The 26,944-nt window shown below is 42.7% G+C and overlaps 1 protein-coding gene across 1 annotated transcript in view; it reads right to left on the reverse strand.

Moving 5' to 3' along the window:
- wdr27 (WD repeat domain 27) overlaps positions 1–26,716 on the reverse strand; it is a 48,547-nt gene extending 21,831 nt beyond the window's left edge. Inside the window, exons 1-20 of the mRNA XM_036547265.1 lie at positions 26,534–26,716; positions 26,281–26,422; positions 25,508–25,632; positions 24,404–24,517; positions 24,184–24,235; positions 24,017–24,087; positions 23,716–23,830; positions 22,896–23,025; positions 21,409–21,500; positions 19,712–19,776; positions 18,831–18,967; positions 17,207–17,283; positions 13,248–13,332; positions 11,924–11,989; positions 11,701–11,807; positions 11,007–11,096; positions 9,382–9,503; positions 7,723–7,856; positions 4,858–4,955; positions 1,745–1,866 (exon numbers count right to left, since the gene is read on the reverse strand). Coding sequence (XP_036403158.1) covers positions 1,745–1,866; positions 4,858–4,955; positions 7,723–7,856; positions 9,382–9,503; positions 11,007–11,096; positions 11,701–11,807; positions 11,924–11,989; positions 13,248–13,332; positions 17,207–17,283; positions 18,831–18,967; positions 19,712–19,776; positions 21,409–21,500; positions 22,896–23,025; positions 23,716–23,830; positions 24,017–24,087; positions 24,184–24,235; positions 24,404–24,517; positions 25,508–25,632; positions 26,281–26,422; positions 26,534–26,716 — 2,127 coding nt within the window. The remainder of the gene's footprint in view (positions 1–1,744; positions 1,867–4,857; positions 4,956–7,722; positions 7,857–9,381; positions 9,504–11,006; positions 11,097–11,700; positions 11,808–11,923; positions 11,990–13,247; positions 13,333–17,206; positions 17,284–18,830; positions 18,968–19,711; positions 19,777–21,408; positions 21,501–22,895; positions 23,026–23,715; positions 23,831–24,016; positions 24,088–24,183; positions 24,236–24,403; positions 24,518–25,507; positions 25,633–26,280; positions 26,423–26,533) is intronic.
- Between the last annotated feature and the right edge of the window lie 228 nt (positions 26,717–26,944).

The following is a 26,944-nucleotide window of genomic DNA, read 5'->3' on the forward strand; positions in this document are numbered from 1 at the left end:
CAAAAACATCTCCAGCACTCCAGAACCAGGGTTGCCTGCCCCTGCCTTAATACTCTGGGACAGTAACACTTAAAACCCTGTAACCTGATTCCTGTGCATCTCAAATGCAAGGCCACATCCAGTGGGTGAAATGGAAAATTTCATCTGCACCATGAAAAACGGAACACTTGGTATATGTGACATGCCCACCATTGAAACCGATTTACCATTTTCCATGGGGTATTTCGGCAAGAAGTGACAGCAGAGATAAAGACAGCCAAAGAATATCAACTTTAAGGCCATGATTTTCAGTAATAAAGTATTAATAAGGGCTTAATATGATCTGTTCAAATTTCAATGCTCACTGAGAAATAAACCTTCAGGATACCTGGAAGCCACCACTATCGACTGAATGCACACAAAATCTGTTTTTGTTTTCTCTTCTGTTCAGGAAATTTTCAAGGGTCAAAGCTTCAAAGATCACATTTTTTGAAGGTTGAGGATGTATGCCAAGTAAAGCTCTTGCGTCTTTTCTTAATTTATATTAATCTGGAATTTCTGATGGAGAAGACCTCACAAAATGTTGAAATTTAAACGTCCTGTTTGGTGAAAGAAAAATGATAATCATAATCTTTGTGGGATATATTTGTTCTGTGCGCAGCTATGCCTATGTGCAAGTGTCCCGTTGAATCCTTCCCAAGAAAAGCAAGACTCCAGCTTCTGTGTCAGAAACAGAGCAACGGCACGCAAGAGGGAAACAAAACTAAGCACTAACATTTGCCTTCATTGGTTCATCGCTGGTTTTAATAAGCTATGAGGAATTAAAACAGAAAACAAATGTGTTCTGTGAGTATATGGCAGGAACCGAAGAACAAATGTTGCATAAGGAAAGCCTCGGACCCAGTTTTTCAGGTTACGCAATGGCTAATTACTTTATCGACCATTTGTTTGTGAATTTATTTATTTATTGGCGGTTGCAAGTCACATCAAGCTGAAATCCAACCATAAAATGAACCAAAAAAGAACACAAGTTTGAAAATATGCATTTATTGATGAATGTAGACTTTTAATGGCCAATAAAAGTTGCATCTATCCAGGAATTCTTTCCATCTGGCGGAATTGGAGCATTTTATTTCGGTCTGAGGACCGAAGTCTGGGAGGTATGCTTACTGCAGAGATTTAAACAGTTATGTAAACGGCTCCCCATTTTGGGAATATAGTCATAACTTCAAACGTTCTTGACCCAGATCTCTAACCCAATGACATCACCTCAATGTGCTCAAAGGCACAAAAAGAACAGGATCGCAATCTTACCCCTGCTGCTCAGCTTTTACTGTGTATGATAAGGCTCTACATAAAGTAACTCCATTACTGTCACACTATCCCATTAAACTGATAAAGGCTTGCAATAATTTGTGATGAAATGTGTGCCCCATGTTTACTAAGAGTCTTCCACTCAGGTACTCAGGTCAGAACAACCCGATTCCACAGTGATTGAGTGTGACTGTTCACTGAGCTTGAGCCAAAACATTAATAACACAATGGAAATCTTTACTGTTTTAGCACAGAAATTTATGTCCTCAGCTCTGCTCTCCCTGGTATCCCGCAATATACCAGTTTCCCCAGATTAAAATGCTGGTCCTTTTTCCATAATGTAAATCTACAATTAAAACTGTACTCCCTTAACTTATCTATCCAAAATTTCCATTCTAAAAATTTAGGATTGGTGGCTAACATCTGTATTTCATCCACTGTAAAAACGTACCTGATTCTGGGCGATGTGATGGATAGCTCTGGTATGGGCGTCAGGGACCCCTGCAGCAACACGCCCCACATTCATGTCAAACACATCTATAGACCGGTCAACACCGCAGGCCAATACAATGTCTGAGTGGAACGGTTAAGGTGAACTTCATGTGCTTCACGGACCCAAGAGACAAAAGATATCGCAGCAACCAGTTTAAAACAGGAAGGACTTCTTATAAAATGATATAATTTAATTATAACAGATAATTCCAACTACACAAACTGATTGGTCAACTTGCCATTCCAGCCGTGCTATTATTCAAAATAACAGCACAACTACTGTACATACAAAGTCAGGTTTTCTAGTGTGGTTAGCTAGCAGCTCCCAAAACAGAGCACCAGTTTTACACATTTAAAAATATCACTATTGTTAGTTCATTAACTGCTGTTAGTATTCACTGTAAATAGCATCTACAGCTCTCAGCCAGCTGGTTAGCTAGCTACAAACCTTTCCTTCACTCACCACAGTTAACCATAGCCTGTTTCTGAATTTGAAGAAATTCACTTAAAAGGCTCCATTTATCTATTTACCATTACCGTCAAGCTGTCTTTTGCTTCACGGGACTGCATGAGCCAATAAATCACCTTGTGTGGCTTGAGGATTGTCAGGGCAGTGGGTGCACAACTGCCTCTGAATCACTGTAGTCTCCCAACCAGAGGTTTAAGAGTTACTCAGCTGGGTCTGCTAATGAGTCCCTGTTAGATAGTTATGCAAGATATTGTTTCAGTGCTTTAGTGTGTGTTAGTGTCAGTTAAGCATTTAAGTGTCAGTTAAGGCTACTGCATATGTAAAGAGGGGACATTTACAATTTACACAACCTGTAAATTCACTCTGTCATTGGATTACAAACCAGGGGTATACTGTGACTGAGTTGTTAGAAGGCAGAAAGCTCCCTTCAGTGCTAATGGACAGCTTTACTAGAAGAAGAAAATGGAACTGGAACAGAAAATGCTGAACCAACATGGCCAGGACCTGGACTCATACGCAAGTGAATTTCTAAAAAAAAAAGAGAATCAATCTAGCCAGCTAGGTTAACTGTGCCACTAGCTAATATTAGCTGACTCGCTATGACTCGCTCACAAAAGAACAGATGTAGCTGGTAATGACATTCAAACAATGTCTTGTACTGATAAGGTACTATACTGATGTTTCATTTTATCAATATATCTTTTAGTAAAAGTTGTCTAGTTATAAGACATTTAAATAATTGGCACACGGTGATGCAGATGGTACTCTGCCTCGCTTTGTATGTAGCAACCGTACCACCGCCAAAAATCACAATTACAATCTCTTGTGTATTATTGCCTTAATTGACATACCTTGCTCAAGGGTTAGCAATGTCTTTCATTTGAACCAATGAATCTTAAGTCAACTGAATCCTTACAATTCTAACTACATCCATACAAACCATTCTACCACAATGACAGTTCCACATAGAAAATGATTTGTAAAGACTCACTTGTGCATTTATAGTTTGTTGCCAAGATGGGGAAGGCTTCAAGAAGCCTCACTGTTATGAACAGTACATATTTTCTTTACAGATTGGCTAAAACCAGTTGCCACCAACTTAAACACTTGCTTCTCCACAGGAAAACTTCTTCATTGACTCAAATCGGTCTATCATTAATGAAGTAATAACCTCTCACAGTTAAACCTGAACTTAATGCTTTCTGGTGTACCACTCACCTATCACAAAAGAACACAGCTGTCAATGTGAAGGAGGCTCCGTAAGCACGCAACTTTGACAAGTCAGCCCCTCCTTGTAAAGACGAAACACAGCCCAGCAATAATAACAGTAATCTAATGCTTTTGAAGGCAGATGAGAGCAGGAGGGCCTGGGGATTCCCTGGCCTATGTTCTGAGGTGGGACCTGCCATTTCAGTCCCTGTCAATCACCCCTTCACCCAACATTTAGGTTGCTTCTCTATACCCCATTCCAAGGAATTACAAAACTGTCATGAAGCAGAGATGAATCTTGATAGTCTGTAAACTTTTTTTTTCCCTGGCAATGTGAATAACTCCAAGCTGATCATCTAAGCCATATCAAAGGCATGATATTTATAAAGTATCCCTTCTTCTGTAAAAGGTGGAACCCCGAATAATGCAGCTCCCAAATAGAATGGTGGAAAATCTTACCATAAAAAAAAAATGTAATATCCATTTCCATGACACCCACAGCCAAGTCCAGTGCCTTGTACGACCTCAGAGGAGAACATATTTCACATAGAAAAGTTAAACACGGACCGAGTGGCACAGCAGATTTATTACAAAATAAATGTGTTGTATACCTTTAACAAGAACTTGGGAAAGAGACATTCCTGAGTATTAAGGCACTTTAGAAGATTTACAGAAAAGAACAGAATTAGCTCCCCCGGGGTTCCATGTACGGCGCTTATTAGGCAGACAGACTGGAGGTGTTTGGGATATGACAGAGGATCATGTTACTTAATGCACCATGCATACCATATAAAAAATAAACATTCCAGTTCTGTCCTTTTCCACCCCTCTTACCGGCATTATGGATTAAAGGCTATTATCGTGATGATCGTGAAAATTCCAACATTAGCTGCATGAGAGCGCGGTCGGTTTGGTTTCACAAAGCATTCCAGAGATGAATTAAAGGGTCGCGTACAGAGATGAACTCAATGATAAATAGCCTAGTATTTACTGTTGGAGACTCCCCACTGCAGAGAAATCAAACCCATAAATGAAAATGGATTTCTGTATTAACTGACAGCACAAGAAATAAATATGAAAACTTTAAATAGAAACTGACCAAACTTCACCTATAATATATACGCCAGGCTGGTTTCACTGGTTTTAACTGACAAAAGGTAGAATGCATGGGCCCCTGGGTTTTTGTAACTGCTTTGGACTTTGTGATAAACAGCTAAGACACAAAAACTTTTTTTTTCATACATTTTTTTGACCCAAGTTTAGTTTAGAGCAATCAGTTCTGTGATGGACTTATGGCATAATTTTGGTTGAAATTTTACACAGGCTTTCGCTGCAGGAATTTATGGAGATGTGAACTGAGAGAGGACTGTCAGTACCACATACTGTAAGGATACAGGAGAAGAACTGGTTGATTGCGGACGAGCAGGTGATGTCTGTCCCTGAACTCATCCCGAACTTCCCTGTTAGTTTGCACAGGCTCTTCTGGTGGTACCTGATGGAGGATGAGAATTTGGTTGGTTTGGAGAGAAATGGAGTGATATCACAGTCATTCCAGAACTAACTGAAGTCAGGACAGAAGACTAATCAATCACAAGAAAACTGTGGCGTGCTATTAGGCTGAATATAGATTAGACCGAAATACAAACAGAAATTAATCTAATTTGACAATCTTGGCAGACTCTCAGCTGTCAAACGGGTCCATATTCAGTATCTATGACTCAGCCACTAACAATGGATTACAGTCAGATAGTCACTCCATGCGATGTAACACTGATCAGATGCCTTGTGGTTAGAGTCCTCCCAAACACTGCAATATTGGTGCACAACAAGGGCTCTTTGCTGGAGATTCAGTACTGCAGAGATGGAAAGGCACCCTGTCCGGAAGGTAAACTTGTAGATTCTGCTGCATCAGAAATACAAAAGAGAAGCTGGGATGTGATCCAGCCCCGCAGGCCTCATCCCTGCTTCCATTCACACCTTTGATGAAGACTCAAACCGTCAACCATTCATCATTTTGACTGTTGCTGTGAGAGTGAGACAGCAGATCTGGGGAAAGGACTATGGGCCATATGTTGTCCTCCATCTGCTCCTGAAGCATCAATTCCTCTGAATGGACCCTGACAGCTTACAGCAAAAGGCGGTTGATAAGCAGCAGAGCTCTGCTTGTGGTCAGAAGCTGACTGAAAACAGACCTATCAGGCCAGGAGCAGAAGCTACAGCCAAACCTGTAGAATCGCAATAAGCATGTAGACTTACGTGTGTGACATATGTATATATGTGTGCACATATACAGAACTTGAATTTAAGAAAGACTCATGAAAGACCCATAAAAAGAGATGCTTATTTCCCCGTTTATAAATCCTTCCAGTTTTGACTCCATCTCCGTTCATAAGCTCCATGGGACCCACATGCCAGAGTCCTTTTTAAAATATACTGTTTAATTTGTCATTTATTTATCCATCTACACTGTGTTCTGAACCTGCTGACATGTGCTAAGCTCCTAGGTTGTGAGAAAGATGCAGGTGAAACATGATGTCTGTGTTTTCTGTGGCTCTACGCGCACAGTGTGTTAGGAATTGCCATGCCTGAGAGCAGCCTGGAGTAACACAGAGAGAAAGAAAAGAAACCTGCAGCAATCGACACCACGTCATTTCAAATTGCCAAGAGCAGGCAAAATAAATTTAAAAAAGGGAATATCCAATATCCAGCCAAAGACAGATGAGTTCAGGGAAGGCTGTTCCATGCTTTTGGCCAAGTCTTTGGCTCATGCATGGTCTTTCTTGGCCGGGGCACCTAGTGATGGAACTCAGCCACCATGTGGGTTGCAATAGGTAGGTTTCGGTAGGCTATGGGCCAGCCAGAGACTCTTATTATTGGCCCCCACAGGGAACCTGAGCCTTCTGAACAATGAACACCATGAGCGAAAATCACAAACCAAAAAAGGAGAGGAGGGGTGGCCATTTACTCATTCCCTTGTAAATTGTAATAAAATATACTTTAATGAAAGAAATGCAAGTGCATTTTAAACAAGTTTTTTGATGTTTTTCTTCTTTTTATCTTCTTAAAATCTTTTTAAGAATCTTTTTAAAAGAATTCAATGATCGAATGGATTTCCATTCCTATCAGTATTTTGTGCGTCCTCCTTTGACTTTGATATTGCTGATGTCAAACTTCTAATTCATTTTTGACCACTCCTCCTGGTTGCATGTCTCCAGATCCTTACGATTTCTGCATTCTCACTCAGCTTTTTTTTTTTTTTTGATTGAATCAAATGATCTATTGGCCAGAACACTTATTTTGTATTGCTTGTTGACAATGATGTATGCTTGTTTGAAATAATATAAAACTGGGTTTTGTTTCAGCCTAAGCTTCTTAACAGGAAGGACCAGTATTTTCAGCCAGCCATCTTCTGGTGTATATTTGAATACATCTTTCCCATGTGTCTGGTAAGGCCACAACTGCCAGAAGATTGCAATCTATGTCAGACTAAGCTGCGAAGCTGCCTCAACAGGCGAGATGCTGGTCTTCTCAACATGGGCTCCATCTCTTCTGCACAAAACATACCACTGATGATCGTGTTCACCCCACTTCACCTGTGTGTCATCTGAACACAAAACTTGGTTGGAGGTTATTGTGGAGTCTGCTTTTCTGTGTTGTGACTGTGAAGAGGCTTTTTCCTAGCATCTGTGTGATGAATACCAGATTCATGTAATTGACTTCATGCCAAATCCAGCTTTAACACAGGTGTTGTGTAACGTTCCAGAAGCTTCTTCTAAATCTTCAGATAATTGTAGCTCTTTCCCAAATGGAAAAGACACATCCTCAGGCATTTTCATCTTAAGCAGTTTCCTAAATGGAAAGTCACATGGTATGTTTCCTTTTGAGGTGCCCTGATTTCAGATGATTCAAATGATACAACCAATGTATTTTTCTACCTAGCTAACTAATGTGTGTATATTTTATTTAAAAATGTGGAAGTATAGGTATGTGTCTGTGGTGTAACTTTAAACACTACATAATGGATTGTGCTACACAAAGAGCAAGAAATGAATCAAATGGATTCCACACTATACCAAAGGAGAGACGAGTCAAAATCAAGAGCTGGCACTCTGACAGCACATTGCAATTCTGTATATAATAATATGTGCTTGTGGAAGGGGACAGAATTAAACGTTTCAACTGAACTAAGTCGGACATAACAATGAAAATGTTTAAATGCCATGGTGCTTGAATAGATGAAAGTTTTCATTTGTCAGTACCTCTTAATGTCATCGCGGGTCATGTCAAGGTGATAGAGGTACAGCTGTAAGTTGGGACCAGATGACAGCAACAAGAACTTGTCCAGGTAGTAAAACTGGGCACCCCTGATAGGCTTGAAGAATCTGTCACTTCCCTGCAGTGCCATGGAAGAGAAATAAGAATTAATCAATTAATGAATCAATCCAATCCAATCTGATCGAATAAACTCAGTACGATAAACTAGCATCTGCTTGCTCAGCAGACACCAATATACAGGACAAATTAACTCCTCATAATTTCGCACTATAATTTGACACTTTATGCAACCTCTTCATACAGTTCATTGCAGAAAAGCACCTATCTGAATGCTAAAGCTGTGGTGTCTTTCCTGGGATTGAAACCCATCAATTCCTGTGTAGTAATTCCCCAATGAATAAAGGGACTCGTTGTTTTTTCAAGAGAGAGTCACACTGCTGTGCACTTGGTGTAGAAAAGGCTCAGCTGGACTGGCAGAAATTTTCATTTTTCAGTGTGGAAAGTAGGACTCATGAAAGCCAATACTCCCAGCCACATGTGAGAAGGGCGCTGCCCTCCTCAGATGGCCTTCATAACAGCGGTGTGGTCCTCTTTAGAGACCGTGGCAGGGCTCTGTGTCCACTGGCTCCACAGAGAAAGGCGTGATTACAAGCCGTCATGTCTCATTGCCCAGTTCCTCTCAGTGGGCCCACGAAAAACTAACGTTGCACAACGAAATCGACCGAAAAGTCATCAATCTAACACCAGATCGGATATGGCAGATTTTTCAAGGTCAACAAATGTTGGGTTAAGTGCGTGATTCCCCAACCATGCAGGTTCCTCAAATCCATGAGAGGACCGGCCAATTAAAAGGACAAAGCTGTGTGTGTGTCTGTGTGTGTGTGCATTTTTTTTTTTATTTTTTACTTTCCAGTTTTAATATTAGCCATTTTTTATTGCCAAAATGTTTAAATCACATTAATGCAAAACAACTCGTTGTTTCCAAGTCTGGGATCTTCTGGATTTTAAGGGATTTTCTCACACCAGAAAGATAAGATGTGGTGGCTAGCAGCAACAGTACAAGAAATCCACTCCAAATGAAAACAGTCTGGATGTAAAGGACTAAATGAATTACAGGGGGACTTTAGGGAAGACATATCCTCCCAATGAGGAGGTGGAAAGGGCAGGGTCGGGCAGCTACTGGCTGTGACCTCTCTCCAATGAAACACTTTCACCTACCCTTTCATTGGGTGAGGTCACCAATGTCATAAATCGGGGCCTCTTGCTGGCTGAAAGCTGCAAAACCATGCATCTGTACCAGAGACTTTCTGCACACATTTTATGTTATCCAAAACTGAGGATAGTTCCTCTCTCACTTATTAATCTTTCTTATCTCACAAAGGTTTATCTTACCTGGAAGACAAAAAATATGCACAAAACAATGGACTTGGTACTTGATGGCTTAAATATCAGAGGAAAAACAATAACCTGTAAAAGCTTATTATACTTCAGCTACTGCAGCTGTGCAGTAGATTAGTAGAATGTATGTAGTAGAATGTAGTAAAATGTATGTAGCAGTGGCAGCATTCTATGTGTTCTGACGGAGCTATAGGCCTTAGGGAACCTGGAGAGGCCCTTCCTCCTTTCAGAGATAGTAACAGTACCAGCATAAGAACAGGTTCTGCGGTCCCCACAGGCCACACCCTCAGTGTACGGTCTTCACCAGCGGTCAACACCCACTGCTTACTGTGACTCCAGCCCACACTGTTAATGGCCCCGTCGTGACCTGGAGACAGACAGACGGAACAGAGGAGTTAACGGACGTGCATCCTCCCGGATCTGGCAGACACTAAGCTGCACTGAAACAGATGTAGGGTCATTCAGAGAAGGACACTATTCTTTTTCATCAGATAGTGACTTCTGAAGCCACCAGCGCTTTCTTTGCACTTCTGCTGCCCCCTAGTGAATGCAACAGGACACTGCACTTGTCACCCAGTGCCAGCTATCCTTCCTTCATCTGTGGTGTACTTGTTAAGAGTTTTGGTGTGACGAATGCAGTTTGGTATGCCTCTTTATCAAAGAAAAAGAAAATCTTTTTCTGGGTTTCGGTCAACCAACACATGCCTCCAAAACCCACCCAGCAGACTGGTTCTCCTTGAAAAATGGTGTTTGGACGGAACAGAAAGCTAGAGAATTAGGATCCTGTGTTCTGACTTCAGACAGCTCTTTAAATCAGCTCATTTCCCCTCCAAACAGATTGTGCTTAGTAGTACTCAGGTGAATTTAATATATTTCATAAAGGATGAAAGGACTGAGGGAGGGAGAGGAGGCTCATACATTTTGAATGAGATTTTTAAAGCTGCTGAGACACTGTGGAGTTCCAACCACATAGAAACTTTGACTATCAGAAGTAAAACACTAATGAGACAAAGATTTTTCAGTTGGCCCATCTCCTCTGCCCCCCTCCCCCACGTTGGCCTCTGTTGTCTTCGTTAGTGCAAAGACAAAATGTACCACGCACATCCTGGTTCTCACAAAAAACAGTGCTAGCTGAGAACTTCAGTATGCCTCTTGAATTAAAAAAAAAGAATTGTTGATCTGACGGCAGGAGAGGGCAGATTAAGTAAGCGAACTTTTGGATCCTCCCACAATTCATTAATCTGAAGTTCTGGGTCTGTTTTAAATCAAAGCTTTTAAGCAAATATGATCAAGTCTGCTTGAGTCGTGATGCAAAAAAACAAAGTTTAACACATTAAGGGTATATTAGTCTCTAATGGAAAAAGAAAAGACAGAACTTGAATGGAAAACATACACTGAAAATGCCACACTGCTGTTTCGCTGTCTGTTGCCTCTGTGTTTTCTGTGATCATACCATAACAGGATTAACTTGGGCTAAACTGGGTCTGACATGGGCAAGGATTAAGTATTTTAATTATTTACATGAAGACAAACAGCAGGGCATTCTTTGCACCGCTCCAGTGAGAGAAAAAAGTGCTATGTCTCTCCACAAGAGACTCTTTAGTGCCTTGATTCCCCATGGAGCTACGATTACATTCTGAGAGATGACTGACAGGGGAGGTCAAAATCCACAGCTTCAACACCAAAAATACTCAAATAAAGACGAAAATGAAACACTAGTGATTTCAGCTCTTGGGCTTTTCATGGAAACTCACTTTGTTGTCGTAGGCAAGAAAAGAAAGACAGGGAAAGACCCATCCTCACAAAAACATAGCGCTGAGCTAAAATAAACACGACCCTTGAGATGTTAATGAGAGCATGTCTGCCCTACCTGTGTAGACAACTGGAGGGCCAGTGAGAGAGGACTTGTACAACAATGCCAGTTTGTTTCCAAGACCACACAGGATTTGCTTTCCGTCTCCTAAGCAAGAATAAAAAGACAGAAACAACGACATCATTACCTCCAATTCAGACATTAACTACTTCCAGGTCAATAAAACACCCCACTTATCAAACATGAAAAATAAGCCAAAAAAATAAAAATAACTAACACATGCATAAAACATGCATCCATAAAAGTCCCATAGCATTTAATCGCCCTGGAACCCTGCACTACATCTGTGGTCATGACTATGAATGTATTAGGGTTTCTGCCCAAGAGGAAGTGAATGGCGTTGATCAACGTTGAGATTGTGATCGCGAGCTTGCCACAGGCTGGTTCATGAAATCTGACTGCATCAGGTTAACACCAAAACTTGTCTTTAACACTAAGAGTCTGAAGGCTTGTGATAATACAAGGGCCAATGGGCAGGAGGGCAGCTTTCAAAACAAATGTTACATCCCCCTACATCTGCCTTGATTGGATTGGCTCCTCTGCACAGCCAAATGGGAGAAGTTATATTTGAATAGTTAGCTGTTGGACTGGGTGTGTATATGAATAACTATGCTAAGGTGAATGTGTGAGTGTGCACACACGGGCAGAAGTGTGTTTGTGTGTTTAAATGATTGTGAAGCATAGGCCACACCTGAGTACTGAAGACAGCAGACAGGAGTGGATCTCTCAGCCGTGCTCACTTGAATATGTGGAATGATTGGAGCCGCGCTGTCTTCTGGGTAATCAGCCAACAGATTTCTGGTGGTAGGTGGTAGGAGGACGTGGATGTTGTTAGGTATTAACAGTCCTAATTATGACTGAATCTACAGTAGAGTAAACTACTTGTTAAACGCAGCACTCAGATGTATGCTTACAGTTTCTTGCTGGTCTTTAAATGTCCTGGACTCTTCTTCTGTGCATTGTTCTTAGGGGCATACATCCTGAAAAAAAAAAAAAAAACAACTGGCATTGACTTCACATACCCAAAACTACCACAACTGAGTTACCTGCAGCTGAGCTACCAACTTTTCTTATCGACTTCTTCTTGTCTTCCTTACCAAGGCTGAAGGTTAGTTGGTGGCTCATAGTTAGATATGCAAGCCTATGGCTATGCGCAGATAGAATAACAATCAAAACGTACGTACAATGCATAGAGTCAACACGCAAATGACACTAGGACATTCCATACAAAGTCTGTGTTTGGTTGGGGCCTGGGCGGGGAGATCCTTTTTATGTAGTCAGTTTCTGTGGAGAGCACGTAAAAGTGCGTTCTCACGCACATGTGAAACTCACAAAGTCATCTGGAAAGTATGCTTTCGCTGTTGGGGACAATTTTGTTCATTCATTTCTTTTCTAACTCAAGGGAGACGTAACAAAGTCCATGCAGAGATAAATTAAAAACACGCCGCATATTACGACTAGGTGAGAAACATGGCTGATATCCCACGTTCCTCAAGGTTGTTTTTAGTTAATTGTCCCGAACGCTGGTTGGATCAAAGCATCTTACGCGCCGCCATAGTTAAAAAGCAATTCAACCCTGGCCAGCGTGCGTCCGTGAGGAGGATCGGTTAGCAGCTCTGCCAGTTTGGACAGTCACTTTGTCCAGCTGAAACTGAATTAGCCTCAGATGAGCAGTATATGAGAGCTGCAAGAAACAGGCCAGTTGTTTCTTTTAGAGTCAGCTGGTGTATTTATTTATTTATATTTTTGTAACATGCACTTCAAAAAGGGGCTTCCAAGCCAGACCGAGACCAAGTCCAGGTCCAACACTCAGTGCAAGATCAGAACTAAAACCAGATTCAAGACCTGGCACGAAACCCAGCTGAAGAGCAGCCTTTTACCAGATCCAAGGTACAGACTATGACCTAGTTCCATTGCTTCTTGGAGGAAATAAACATTGGAGACTGGCAAACTCTATGTTTATATGAGACTTCTTGACACTGTTAGCAAACGCAAACCATCTGACATCTAAAGTGAACGCCACGGAAGGATTTTAATGTAGGCATAACAAATATACTCATGCATCTGTGCATTTTTTCACTGCTGGGGCATTCATTTATCAGTCTGTTTATTATCTCAGCTATGAACTTCCTTTCTTGTGTCAATTCCTCTTCATTGAGAAACGCAGTGTGATGTTTCATAGGCTGAAAAGGACAGGTAGGACTGATTATAACACCCCCCCCCCCCCCCGCCACTCACCAGGGGGGTGTTTGGTATCCTGATGATTTCACACGCGGGTGAAAGGTAATAGGATGATCCTTCACAACAACTTTCACATCTGGAGCTGAAAGAGACAGAGAGGGGGATTTGCTGTGAAAAAAGGTCAATCATTTTACCCTGACTGCTTTGGCAAAAATTTTAATATCTTGCCAATAAGGTATCTTAAAAATGAAATGATGAAAAAAGAGAGAGAGAGAACAAAAGATGACGGGATCATTTACGTCTCCATAAATGTACCTTCAAGGGTCAGGCTAGGTTTAATTTGACTGCTTTTGATATTCATGTAAATATTAGTACATTGATGTTGCTGTTGTTATTGTTAAATCATTTGTTATTACTGGGGTAATATTTTTAATATTCGAATTGCCAAGAAATTTTGCTGCTAAATCTCGGCTCATATTTACTTTACACTTTATTTTTCTGTACTTGTTTGTACTGCAACAGATCACATCATATGGAACAAATCCGAAGCAATACATGAACAGACAATGCTAGCCATTGCCAATACAATTCTCAGAGTGAGAAACGAATGATGGTGGGACATCAGCATCATGATCATACACCAAACAGTTACAACAACAGGGAACTAGTGAAGGGCAATTAGTGTTTTAAATGCAGTCAACTGCAAAAGATATCTACACCTGTTCATTTACAATTGTCATTTAACATTTACATCTAAATAATAATAATAATAATAATAATAATAATAATAAGGAATAAAGGTTCATTAAGAGATTTCTTTGCAAAAGTCACCATTTTGAAAATGAATCCAAGAGTTATGGTTAAGACTTACCAATCACATACTGGCAGAAATCACCCCAAAACGTTTTTTTAATGGTATGGTCAAGCAAAAAAAAATTCCCTGGGTTTTTAATGTGGCATAGAGTTATATTTTATTAACACCTGCATGAGATCAAAGAAAGGCTATAGGAGGCCGATTAGGGCCTGTAAGCAAACCTCTGCCGTCTGCGAGATTTAGGCAGACCCTTCTTAACACTGGTGTGAGGTCACTTTTTCCACATCCATTAAAATGAGTGCATGTGTGGTTTTAAAAAACATTACCTCTGCTCTCAGTTGGAGCAGTTATTGTTAGCATGTAGTGCAGCTTTTCAAGAAGACTGTGGAAAAGGACTTCGACTACTATAATCGAAAAGGCACTGGTAATGATTTGATTGTGCTAATCTTAATATATTCTGATAGTTGTGCAAACATTCAAAATGCGAAGCATGACAAGTTACATATATATGTTATACAAGATATATATACTGTATGTGGAATTAATAAGAATTAAAATGCATTTTGATTATACTGAGTGAAACTGCGTTAGTAATTGTCATAATGTCAACTCAGTAACCATACAAAGACTAAAATTTACCAAACTGGTGCACATTGGCTGAGTATTTGCTGTCAGTAGACTCTTTGCTGCATGTAGTTTTGAAATTTGGGGCAAGAAGTTGAGTAAGCGTTTGGAGTTATTGTGGTCCAATAAAAAGAAGAAAAATATCCCTTAACCTTTTGAGAATGCAGTGGAGCAGCATGCAGGGCTTGTGTGCCATCTGCACACTAACAATGCTCTCAATGTCTGTGTGACTGTCTGGGAAATGGGAAACCGGGACAGTGTTAGAGACATGGAGTACAGTCCATGAGGGAGAGAGAGTGGAACAGAGGGGATACATGGGGCAAGAGAGGGGCTGACAAGTCAATCGCTGTGCTACTGGGGCCGTGTCCGGCCTTAGCTGAGCGGAGATCTGGACCTGTTTGGGAGTAAAGAAACTGCTGGGGTTTGGAGGACAAGTAAAAATGGGGCTGGGTCTAGGAAAAAGACTGCTGGGAGGTGGGAGACGTGCTGATGTCGGCTGGGCCTGAGAGGGAAGTCTGGGGTACAGCGGGGACAGTCAGCCAGCGCGCGCTGGCAGATGGCAGCATACAGCTTCTCCTCTCGCTCTCTCTTTCCAAACAGACTCCAGAGCCAGCGTAGGGCTCAGCGGCACTCACTCTCTCTCTCATCCGTCAGCTGAGTGTCCATGGAAACGTAACATTTTCCCCTTCCGCAAGGCCTGAGAATGTATGCGAGAGCGAAGGCCAGATGCACCGAACCGTGTGGCGGATGGAAAGACCCCAACGACTCTCACGTGCACCGTAGTCCCAAGCCATCCTTGGCCATTTCGCCTTCAGTCCAGAGAGACTACAGTCCCTATCCGCACAGCGCTGCTTGTTTTTATTTATCTCCAGGGTATGGTAGGTTTAGTGCTAACGTAGCAGTAGGGGCGATCTCAAAACCAACCCCCTGAAGGCACAAACCAACTCCAACCAATGAAGCAGTATCAGAAAAATGGAGCTCTGCACACAAACAATGCAGAACTGACTTTGGAAACATTAAAATCGGAGGAGTGCTGTAATTTTTATTAGCTCAATCACCCGTTCTAGGCTGATTCCATTGTTACCTCTTACTGAGAGAGAAAATGCTTGCTCATGTTAATACAGTTCAGACTATACAAGTGACACATCTTGCTTACCCCTAACCCACTGGGGTGAGGGATTGGACTGAGGATGAGGAGTGCAACCATTGCAGTTTTCCTCCCCTGGATTACACCACTGCACTGCTGGTTATGTTACAAAGCGTGACAGTAACAATTAGGGGTCCCTCATTAATAATCATCAATGAAGTTTCATGAAACAGAGGCCATCAATCAGCAGCCACCTCAGAAACCAGTATGGAGAGAATTAAGGTGCAGGGCAGGCCACACTCAAGTCTTACTGGAACACAAAGAAAGAAGGAGGCTGAAAGAATGAAAAGGAGTCCTGGAGAGCATTGTAATTTATACCATTGCCTTTCCATTATGCTCCACACATAGATGCCAGAGAGAACACGGTGGAAGAAAGTAAGGGGGGGGTGCTGGGGGGGTATAAATATTTGTGGTTTTTGGTATTATGTTTAAGTCACGCACCAGCTCCTTACTCATCCCCCCACGTGCTCTGGCCCATCCAAACGACACTCCTCCTCCTCCTACTCCCCACTCTGGGGAGCCTGGTTCTTAAACAGCACGTTCCTTAGCCCTAACTAGCTGTAATAGCAGCATGTAAACCACTGTCTGAGCTACTGTCTCCAGCAGAGCACTACGGAGCTGCCAGGACCTAATGGCACAGCGGTGGGTCTACTCTTCAGCAGTGAGGGCCTACTTTTACACAGCATCCAAACCCTTCCCAACAGTGGGCCTACTTCTTCAGGGGAGCAAGACCTTCTAAAACAAAACTTAGCTTCTACACAGGAGCAAGATTGTCTGTTTGCAGGACTGTTCATTTGGCAGATACCCCCACCCGAGGGCTGTTTTACACTCTCAGAGCAGATGCACATTTCTCAGACTGGCCCAAGAGGCCAAGGTGTGAAACTTTGGGTAGGTCACGCTGCTGTCACAGCACAGAGATCAAACCCCAGTGGTGCTTCTAGCTCCAGGCTGCGGAGTTCCAGGTCCTTCGCCGCGTGCACGTTCCTGATGGCCTCTCGGACCTGCAGGTGTCTCACGGCCTGTTCCACTACAGAGCTAACACGAGCTGCAGAGAGGTGCTGCCCACAAGATTCAGAAAAAGGGTAGCGCGGGGTTTAGCTCAGGCTTATGTTCCAGTGGTCCGGAAGGACTGCTCAGAAAAACACAGATGGCACCCTGAGAAACTCTGTTTTGGGGCCTGGGTGCCACCTCCACATTCATAGCAGAGACAGAGAGCCTGAGCACTGCTAATAATAACCCTCACTGAAATCTCATAATGCAGCCAAAGAGCTCAGCCAGACGAATAATCAGTAATAATAGCAGCAATCAGCAGAAAACACAGCCATTAATAAGGCTTAGGCTTTTCAAATAAAAATCCCTCGTAGGGTTAACCACTCATTTGAAATAATGTGTGTTTATGTAAACAGTGGAGGAAGGGGATTGGGTGCTGACCTGTTTTTCTGGGTGATTTAGGGACTTCCTTCCTCACCAGTTCTGTATTCAGAGGAGACTTGGGCATCAATGGGCCACTGGAAATAGGAAATGCACAAGAAGCAAAATAAATTAATTAATAAAAACACTATTTCTGGGGGGGTAGGGGGGCTGGGTGCACTATGCAACTTTCCATCGTTTCTGCACAATACCACTTCACCCCTCACTGCTGTCCTGTTGAGTCACCGAGAAAGAAGAGAAGAAACAGAAGTGCTGGCTAATGCAAAATTAGGAGATCTGGGGGTGAAGGGGTGATTTCCAGTCAGTCAGGCCCTCCTGCTGTTCAGCTGCACGGCGCCCAGCACAGTACGCTCCCAGTGCCAGCCTTGGAATCTGCCATGCTTGTGGTCAGGATCATGGTTGGAAAGAAAAGGGGGAAAAAAGCCTTCCCCAGTGGCATAGCTCCCAACATCACCACCCATAGCACGAAAGGCAGATGCCATTAGAGTCAGACTGAGGAAAGAGGCTGTTTCTGTGCCTTCGGAATCTTCACCACCGAAGGCCGAGACCTCAATTTCATTGTGTTTACTGTGTTGCATTCTGTGTTTTTGTAAGAGCTGCCAGCTCATCTGTGGTTGAGCACATGGATGGCTGAGAGCAGTTCTTCATTCTGTATCTGAGCTTCTCCTCAATGAGTGTTAATATGGCAAGATTTTTCATGCAAGAGTCCTCATCGTGTGATACTTTGGCTTTTCTGTACTGTACATACCAGTTCAGCCTGAATGATATTCTTCTCTTTCTCTCTCTTCCCCTCACTTCCCTTTTTCTCCCTACTGATTGAACCTTTTTTGACAGATTTTTCAACTAATTAACTGATAATCATCATGAGTGAGGGGGGCTTGCAACGCCTGCCACATCCAAAGGGAAGATCAACCTTTGCCTGCCTTCTGCATCTCCCACAGACTGTGGAAGTGTCCGCCCTGTCTGGTGTTCCCTTCAGGGACAGCTGCTGTGGAGATCTGGTTCCTCGCACATCAGGTTCCCATTAAACTCTTTCTGCACCTTCCAGCTCCTCCTGTGGGACATGCCACTCCTCCCCTGCTCGTCCTCACTCCCTCCCCCAGCTCGCACACTGAGGGGGTCAGATCGTCCAAAAGTTGCTCATTGCAAATCACAGAGGTGGCTGTCTCTGTCTTTTTACGGAAACCACTCCATCACATGCATATTTCATCCGCAAACTCCATCTGGTTCACATATGGCTCTGGCAGTTCCAGAGTACAGACAGGAGAGCGGGGAACAGATAAGAACAGACCGGCACAGTCTGAAAGTGTCAACATACACGATGACATGAACGATTGGGAAGTGGGTGAGGACATTATGAAAGGATCGCACAGCACTGCTTCCAGCGCAAGTGCTACCATGGTGTCCTGGCTTGAATATGCTGAGACAAATGGCAAACCAACATAATGGGCTGTATTTTGATTGCTATTCAGTGAAGGTAGTCTAATGAAGCTGAAGTGCAGTTTACACATAGTCAGGCACACCTTGTTCAAATTCAGTTTGATACTTAAAGCTTAGGTCTGGATCCACACAGTGTGGTGCAGTGTGGTGAACACAAGTTAACGAACATCTGTTTGGAGCATACCTGGGGACCACCGACAGGCTTTCCTCCCTAGGAAGGATGCTTTTTTGGAGGGAACAGTGACGCTCCAGGAGCCCTGTCACTTGAATCTCCAACAGGGAGATGCTTGAGTCAAATGGACATGACACCAGGCAGAAGACCTACAGAGAGACAGAGAAAAGAGGGCCAGAGAAGAAAAGGGAGATAGAGAGAGTGAGGGGGACAGAAAGTAAGACAAAGGGTGAATAAAGAAAGACAAGAGAGATACAGGGAGAACAGGAGTATGGGAAATAGGGGAGGCAATGATACACCAACAGTATGCAGTATCACATAACTGCTTCTCAGCTGGAGTAGAGGAAAACACTTTCTTTCAGGATGCAACATGGAGCCAACCCTTGTAAAACATTTGCTTTTCAAATAACCCTGGCTTTATGAAACCATAAAATGCTAATTGGTGTGTTATAAAAATACTGAAGGTGCTATACACGTAAATGTTGGGACAATTTTCGAGAGCAACCAAAAAAGAGCTATCCACATCTATTATATACATGTTATTTTAATTCGTATGACTTCAGCATGGAGAGGACTTTCAGCTGTACAAATATTGATGCATGCTCACAGAAATGTGACAAAATAACATACATAACTAGCATTCTGGGAAATCATGGCCAGATGTTTAGAAGGAAGGACAAACGGACAAGGTAAACGGATTGATGGACACACAAACATGATGACATCGATTTCTCGGTCAAAGTGTGGAAAAACCTGTCAGGCTGTACATTCAATTATATAGCATCTCAGATGAATAAGTAAAATATGCAAACATAAATACATTGAGAGTTTAAAGGCCATGGGAGACAGTCAGTGTGGTTCAAGTCATTATGCAAGGAAGGTGGAATACATGCCTTGTTCTCGTCCCCTTGGTGAATGGCCCACGATCCTGCCATGGAAACGGTCAAATACGGGTAGTCTAGGAAAGAGACAAACGTCAAACTATCAGTGTAAAAAACTGTAAACCCAAGCTGTCTGTGTGAGTGGTTCAGTGTCTACTTGGTATGACTGTGCCCTGGAACCGGGAGGTTGTGGGTTCAAACCCCACAATAAACAAATGCCTTTCTGCTTGACTATAATCATTACTGAGATGGACTGCCATCTTGTCTAACTGTGTCCACCTGACTAGTGCTTAAATCAGTGCACATGACCAATAGAGTAATATCCAACAAATCCTGCACAAAAACAACCCAAATTCCAGCCTGGGTATCCAGCATGGAGCTATGAGAGAACACAACACTCTGCTGCCGCTGCTGCTTGACTCTCACATGGAAAGAAAAACAATGTTTTCTCCAAACGGCCATGTTACGCATAGTTTTTACAGGTACACAATGAGAAGAAGCTGTTGAAGTCTAGATCTTTACTGAGCCCACGTCACCTTTGTTAGGGGATATGAACTACACTCCAGCACACAGTCAAAAACTGAACATGCCCAAATCTCACACCCAGTCGACTGTAGTGGGCTTTCAGGCTCACTCTGAAGCGATGCTTACTAGTTACATTTGCATACACTGCACTTATCCAGGAAAATAACCTTACACTATCTTTATGTACAAGTGCAATCCAAGTACAGACATGCAGAAGCACACAAGTGCACACAAACACACACACACATGTGCATACATCCACTTGCACACACACACACACACGTTCACACATATATGCACATACGCACTCATGCACGTACTCTCACACGCGTGCATACACACACAAACATCCCTGCACACATGCATGCGCATACAGAGGTACACACATATAGACACACAAACCTCAACCACAGTCCCAAACACTCAGCATCTCAGTATAAAGTGCAGTTCCATCCATCTTTCTAATCTTCAGTGTCCACCTTTCTTTTCATTCTCCCCGGTGGACACATCTATCATAATCCACCCAAGAGCAGTGAGAGGAGGCTCTGGATCTGAGCAGAGACTGAGTTATGATTACAGGCCACAGAACAGTAACAGAGCAGTAATGGGAAACAGCAAGAGCTCTAATTCCCTCCACTTGAGCTCTCAAGCTCTGCTGCCCTGCCCTGGACCTCCCGGGATCAATAACCCTGCCATCAGGGCTGAATTAGAGAATCTCTCTGATTGAATTTGTGCTGATGGAGGGCAGTCCCTCTGTTACCTGTGTTACCTTGCACAAGCATATACGTAGACTCTGAATGGCCTATGTACCATTTATTTACTGTGTACACGAACACACGAAAAGCATATATGCTATACAAAATTCAAAGAGACACACACATTACACAAGGACAAACAAGAAAAATACAAACAAGCACACTATACTAGGACAATCTTCTAATAACAGCTATGATAGTGCAATATCTTGTGAGGTCTTCTCTTAAGCAGACCTGCACACATATGCTGAACAGAAGCAGCTACATAAATATGCAAATGTACACACAAACATGACATACAAGCACACAAACACACACACACGCATGCACGCATGCACACACACACACGCACGCACACACGCACACACACACACACACACACACACACTCATAAGCATGTGGACAAAACGTGGATGGCCTAAAGGATACCTCGGAAGCGAAGTGCCGTGCAGAGCTCAGAGGTCTCCAGATCGACCAGATAAAGGCCATCAGAGCTGCCAATCCAGAAGCAGCTCCCGCCCCTGCAGTTTGGGAGAGAGGGGAAACGTTTTGCCTGCCAGGTCGACCACACCATGAAACCATCTGCCGAAACTCTGCGTGTCTTTGTCCTCAAGTGATTCTGTTTGAACTGGACGGAGCAGGGAGAAACAAAGCAAGCCCACACTTGAGAAAAACACGCAGTGTGGTGGTGAGACGAACCACCCGAGGACCAGCAGGAGCGTTGGGCTCGGTCCAAGGCAGGATTTCTCCCCGACTTCACACAGCGTAAATCATGCATGGGAAGCAGAGAGCCCGGGCCCTCTCACTCTCACATATGAGCAGGAGAGGGTGGTCAGCAGGGGGAGATGTCTGGCTGACCCTCAGAAGGAAAGGCGAGGGCATTGGGCTGCCTCCAACACCCAACCGCAAGCCCAGCGCAGAAGTATAAAAAAACAAAAAACTGTGAACGACGCACGGTGCCAAAGCTGCAGCAGATGTTACTGACTGTACATTGGTCATTTGTTTATGATTTGTGATGAGTTTATAAAGTTACATTTGTTTTACCGTTTTTATACTTCTTTTCCAATGTATAAGTGGTTGCTTTTCCTTTGACTTATGGTGCAACTGCCTTGGAATTGTTCAGACTTGGAGTCCTCGAATTATGAGACCAGTGCCTTACCAAGCTGCCTAACGAGCAAAAGAACTGGGTCAGACCTAGGTCAGACCTGGGACACTGCAGACTTTTCCAGTTGAACACATGGCACATTTGGAATCAGCGCTGCTCAATTCCGTTCCATTCCATTCGTTAAGTCCCCCCAGTGACCAACACTAAGCCCTACCAGTTGCTGTTTCCCATGACAACTGCTGCTGTTTTTACAGCCTGGGACCTTTAATGCCACTTTAACTGCCCTTTAATGCGAGGCTTCCTGCTGTCTCCTTGGAAACACCCATACCCAATTAGCCCTCACTAATAAAGACATACGCCCTGTATATGGAAACTTTTCACAGCCTATGTGCCTCAATGACACCTCTGAAAGTTTAAAAGCAGAAAAAATGCAATAAATGTCATTTTTATTACGCAGAAGTTTATGATATTACATTTTCCTGGAAATTTTGCAAGTTTCTGCCAATGTAAATCAAAATCTATCAGAGTGCAAGGGGGAAACATGCTGACATGACCAACAAAAAAAAAACGAAAAAAAAAAAAAATCCCTTAACTTGTTCCTTGGACACCGTTTTCTGCGTTAGCCCTAATATATGCTCATTGCAATGTGCTGTTATTCTAACATGGCTCTCTCTAGTTTGCTCCATGCTTAGTGTTTGCAGGTTCAATTCATCTTTCAGTTTTACTTTAACAGGTTGAAGTTAAGCGCACTGAATCTCTTCGAAGGAAAGAAAATAAATTGATTGCAGTCCTGAGAAGATGTCTCTCGTACCTCTCCTGGGCGTGACAGGGATCAGGGGGTGTACTGCAGGGAAACATTCTCAGGACTGGCTTTGAGGTCTCCACTAAGTCTGTCCGCTCCCCACGGAATATTCCTGAATAGAAACACATGACCTGCCTCTCTGAGACAGAGACAGAGACAGAGACAGACACCCGTCTCTGGACAAGGGTTAAACATGCACATGACAAACAGACAGCCCCGCTAACTACACGTTAAGACACCGTGACAGATGTATTGGAGCTTTGGTCACAACAATAGACAACTGAAAATCATGGATTCACCATCTTGAATCCAGGGTAAGACACAGTTCTTGAACATTTGATCACTTTTAGCTTGATTTTTCAGTCTAGTCATACAAAAGAGTTTAGGAAATGAGTACATTGCTTCATCTGAGGGTGCCCACTACAGAAATAACTAATGCAATACATAATCTAAAACGTCATTTTCTTTACATCCTAATAGAAGGTGTGTCATGTTAAATAGATATAGTAAATCACTCTACATAGCATACATTTATGACAGAATCATTGATCATATTAGAGGAAAACAAATGCATAAGATAAAAAGATGGAAAAACGGCCAGTATAACAGAGAAAAGTCAAATAAACCATTGCATTACCATGCAGTGCCTCAAACTCCAACTCGCCATGATAATATGAAGTCAGTCTAGTGTTAATTCCTACTTTTGGCAGTAGATGGCAAGCAAGAGTCAAGATTAGAGGCTGGAAATCTACCCTGTAAAAACGTTTGTTTGACAGGACCGTATATGACCACTCTCTTTGTTGTATGTATTATCTCACACATGACGCACCTGTCACATCTGCCCCACTCTCCAGGTGTTTCAGGTGCCTCTGCTCCACCTTGTGGAGGTCCAGTCGGGTCACCATTCTGCACCTGTGGTCATCAGGGAGAGTGAAGCACCACACCTGAAATCACAGGTGGATCTGGGGTGACTCTAATGACACAAAGCAATGCTCCACCACCAGGCCTGTGTATGATTGTGTGTGTTTGTATGGAAATATATACATGCACGAGAGTGTTCAGGTTTGTGCGGTGAATGAATGAATACGAGCACATGTGTGTGCAGGCATGAAGGTGTGTGTTCCACTGACCTGTCCATCAGCAGACCCAGTGACCAGCTGTTTGCTCTTCTCGCTGAAAAACACGCTGAGCAACGGAGACGCTGCAGGACAGAGAATTCTCCATTTTTGAATCATCCCCCAAGACTGCAAAATCTACTGCCAGAGGTGTACTGTATATTCAGTCAGAGCAGACTTACCTGACAACACAGCTGATTGATAGAGAGTCTCCTGTTTTCTAACATCCCATACCTTATAAGCACACACACAATTAGTAACATTTAAGCAGCGATAAAAATTTGCCTTTTAAGGATCATTAAATAATACTGACATGTCTTCATCTGTATGCAACTCTCTAGTAGAAAACAACATGCAACATTGCAGTTATAATCCCAGTTCTCCAAGATACTGTGCCACTACCTTGAATGTCCTGTCTTCAGAGATGGACACCAGCATATTCACAGCCCACGGACAGAACTCTGCAGCAGTCAGAGGTGCCAGGTGGCCACACAAAACCGCATGGACCTCCTCCCTCTGAAAAGGGCAAGGACGGAACAGAATTCTTGGACACCCAAAAATATGTATAATACATTCATGCTAATGCAAACTGGTGACACAGCCCAGCATTAATGTCAGTTGTTCTGGAAAATTTCAACAGCAGACTGAACATTCTACTAGTTTCATCTACTGTCTGTGTCATTTAGGTCTATGGTTTCATGTATACCATGGTAAATTTAGAAGCTAATTAACTGAGCATACATAATGCATAAGAATTGTTTCCCTAAAAGTCCTTCACTGATTAAAAACTAACATCTGTATGAATCTTTATATGCATTGTGCTTTGCAATATAAATAACAATGCATTATTAAAAGCCACAAGTGCAACATGCAACCTGGTTTACCAACAGGTACATAGGAGTACATTTCATAAATATGAAAGAGGCAATTCAGTCTCCTTGGGAGTTGCTTTGCTGGGTGAACTGGGTGAACTGTATCACACACAAAAAATGAGTGTATAGGAGGATTGCCTTTTTCTTGCTTCAGTACCTCTGCATACTGTGTACAATTAAGGTTAAATAAACAGGATTACATAAAGGGGAAAAGAATTTAAGAATAAATAATGAAAATAATTTTAACTCTTTATCAATACTTTGAATCCACAAATATGTTTTCCTTTAGAAGAATATTTTATCATATGTGAGATCTCCTCATGGCAATCTGGTCTCCTCCAATTACATTCACAGACTGACTGGATAATATAAATATGCCAGGACCACCAACACCCCAACAGGGACAGAGACTGACTATTGGTGTAGAACGGTGCATGACTCTTGAGGTCTGAGGATGTTTATTTCAAACGAAAGGAAAAAACATGTGTGGGAATGGCTAAGCTCAGCACTGTGACTGAAGGCAAGCTGTTGTAAAATGGAACCATGCTGGTGTTAAAACAATGCAGTGGGAGTGATTGCCATGCCCTCCTATAAACCCCTGGGGAATAATGCAGAAAAGGTGAAATTAGCCTACCTTCACACTCAGGATGTATATTTTGGTACCTGTGCACACTGCCACCCTAATATTTGTGGGACACACAGACAGGTGTTCGACCCTGCCAAGCAGTGTTCCAATGACTGTGCCTGAAGCAATCACACCTGCAAAACAACATTTGACCTCAAGAAAAATATGCTGGTATCTTAGCAGCGATGTAAAAATTCCATTATATGGTTTTTCATTCATTTACAGATATTATGAGTAGATGATTAGATATCCAGCTTTGCGTTCCTTCTGTCCATCTAGGAGGTAAGAGTTGGCAAAAGGAGGCTCTAGTGCTGTTGGCATCCCTGCGTTATCTATGGATATTCTGCTCATGCTCCTCCAAGAATATTCATAGCAAACCAGCAAATCAGAGCGCTTCTTGTTGGCAGAGACAATGGCAGAGACAGAATGTTCAATGTGAAGCTCATAAAACTGAATATCTGGTCATATTAAAAATAATATCTGTGATGATTCTCTCACTATAGCTCAGTTTTCACAAATGAAGTAACATTTCCTTATAACTCAGCCATAACTAGCCAATGTAAGAATAATCTGCGTGATATTTGATTTTCTATTTTCTAAACAGATGCCCTTACCCAAAGTGACTTACAAAGCTTACATATTACATAATTTTCATTTATATAGCTAATTCAGTACCAACAACTTCTCACATTCAGTTCCCTTCGTACTGCATTCACATCTACTCACGGGATTTGAACGAATCACCTCACTTTCAATGTCACGATAAACAACTACACACTGACCCTCCCTGGCTCTCCTGTAGCAGCGTTCAATGTCCCACACAACAACGTAATCGTCAGAGCCAGAGCAAAGAAGGAGTGGGTCCTGCGACGTCCCGAAAGCCAGGGCAGTTATGTGCGCATGGTGACCGGTGAGGTTCAGGGGCTGTTAGAAGCAACATTTGATTGAAAGTGAAATTGGCCTATGAACTAGTTTGTACAGTTTAACCAGTTTTGTGAACATTTCATGTGAGCGGAACGACTGTTTAGAGCTGACCTTCATCTCTGCGTCTGCGTAGCTTTGAACTAGCAGCTCCTTGCCCTGCCTCGGGAAGGCGCAGTGGGTAGCGCAGCAGGCAAGCTGTACGTAAGACACTGACACGCCGCAGGCCATAGTAAACCTGTCCGTAACAAAATCGAGCTTCTCATCCTCAAAGCAGATGTCCCCATCTTCGTCCATAGCTCCTCTGCGTACCACTCCTGGTCGCTTGTAATAAAAAAAAGTCAGCCATTAGTTTTACAGTGGTTAGCTAACCTCGCTAGGGGGGTTGGATGACCACCTGTCAAACTGCTGTCTAACGCTGGCTTGCTAGCTAACTAACGTCAGCTGCCACACAAATCAGATTGTCGTTAAACGCTACTAATAGTATGCTATTATGATAAGGTATTATTAACTGGTGTTATTTAC

The sequence above is a fragment of the Megalops cyprinoides genome, chromosome 15, assembly GCF_013368585.1.
Source record: "Megalops cyprinoides isolate fMegCyp1 chromosome 15, fMegCyp1.pri, whole genome shotgun sequence".
Classification (NCBI taxonomy): Eukaryota; Metazoa; Chordata; class Actinopteri; order Elopiformes; family Megalopidae; genus Megalops; species Megalops cyprinoides.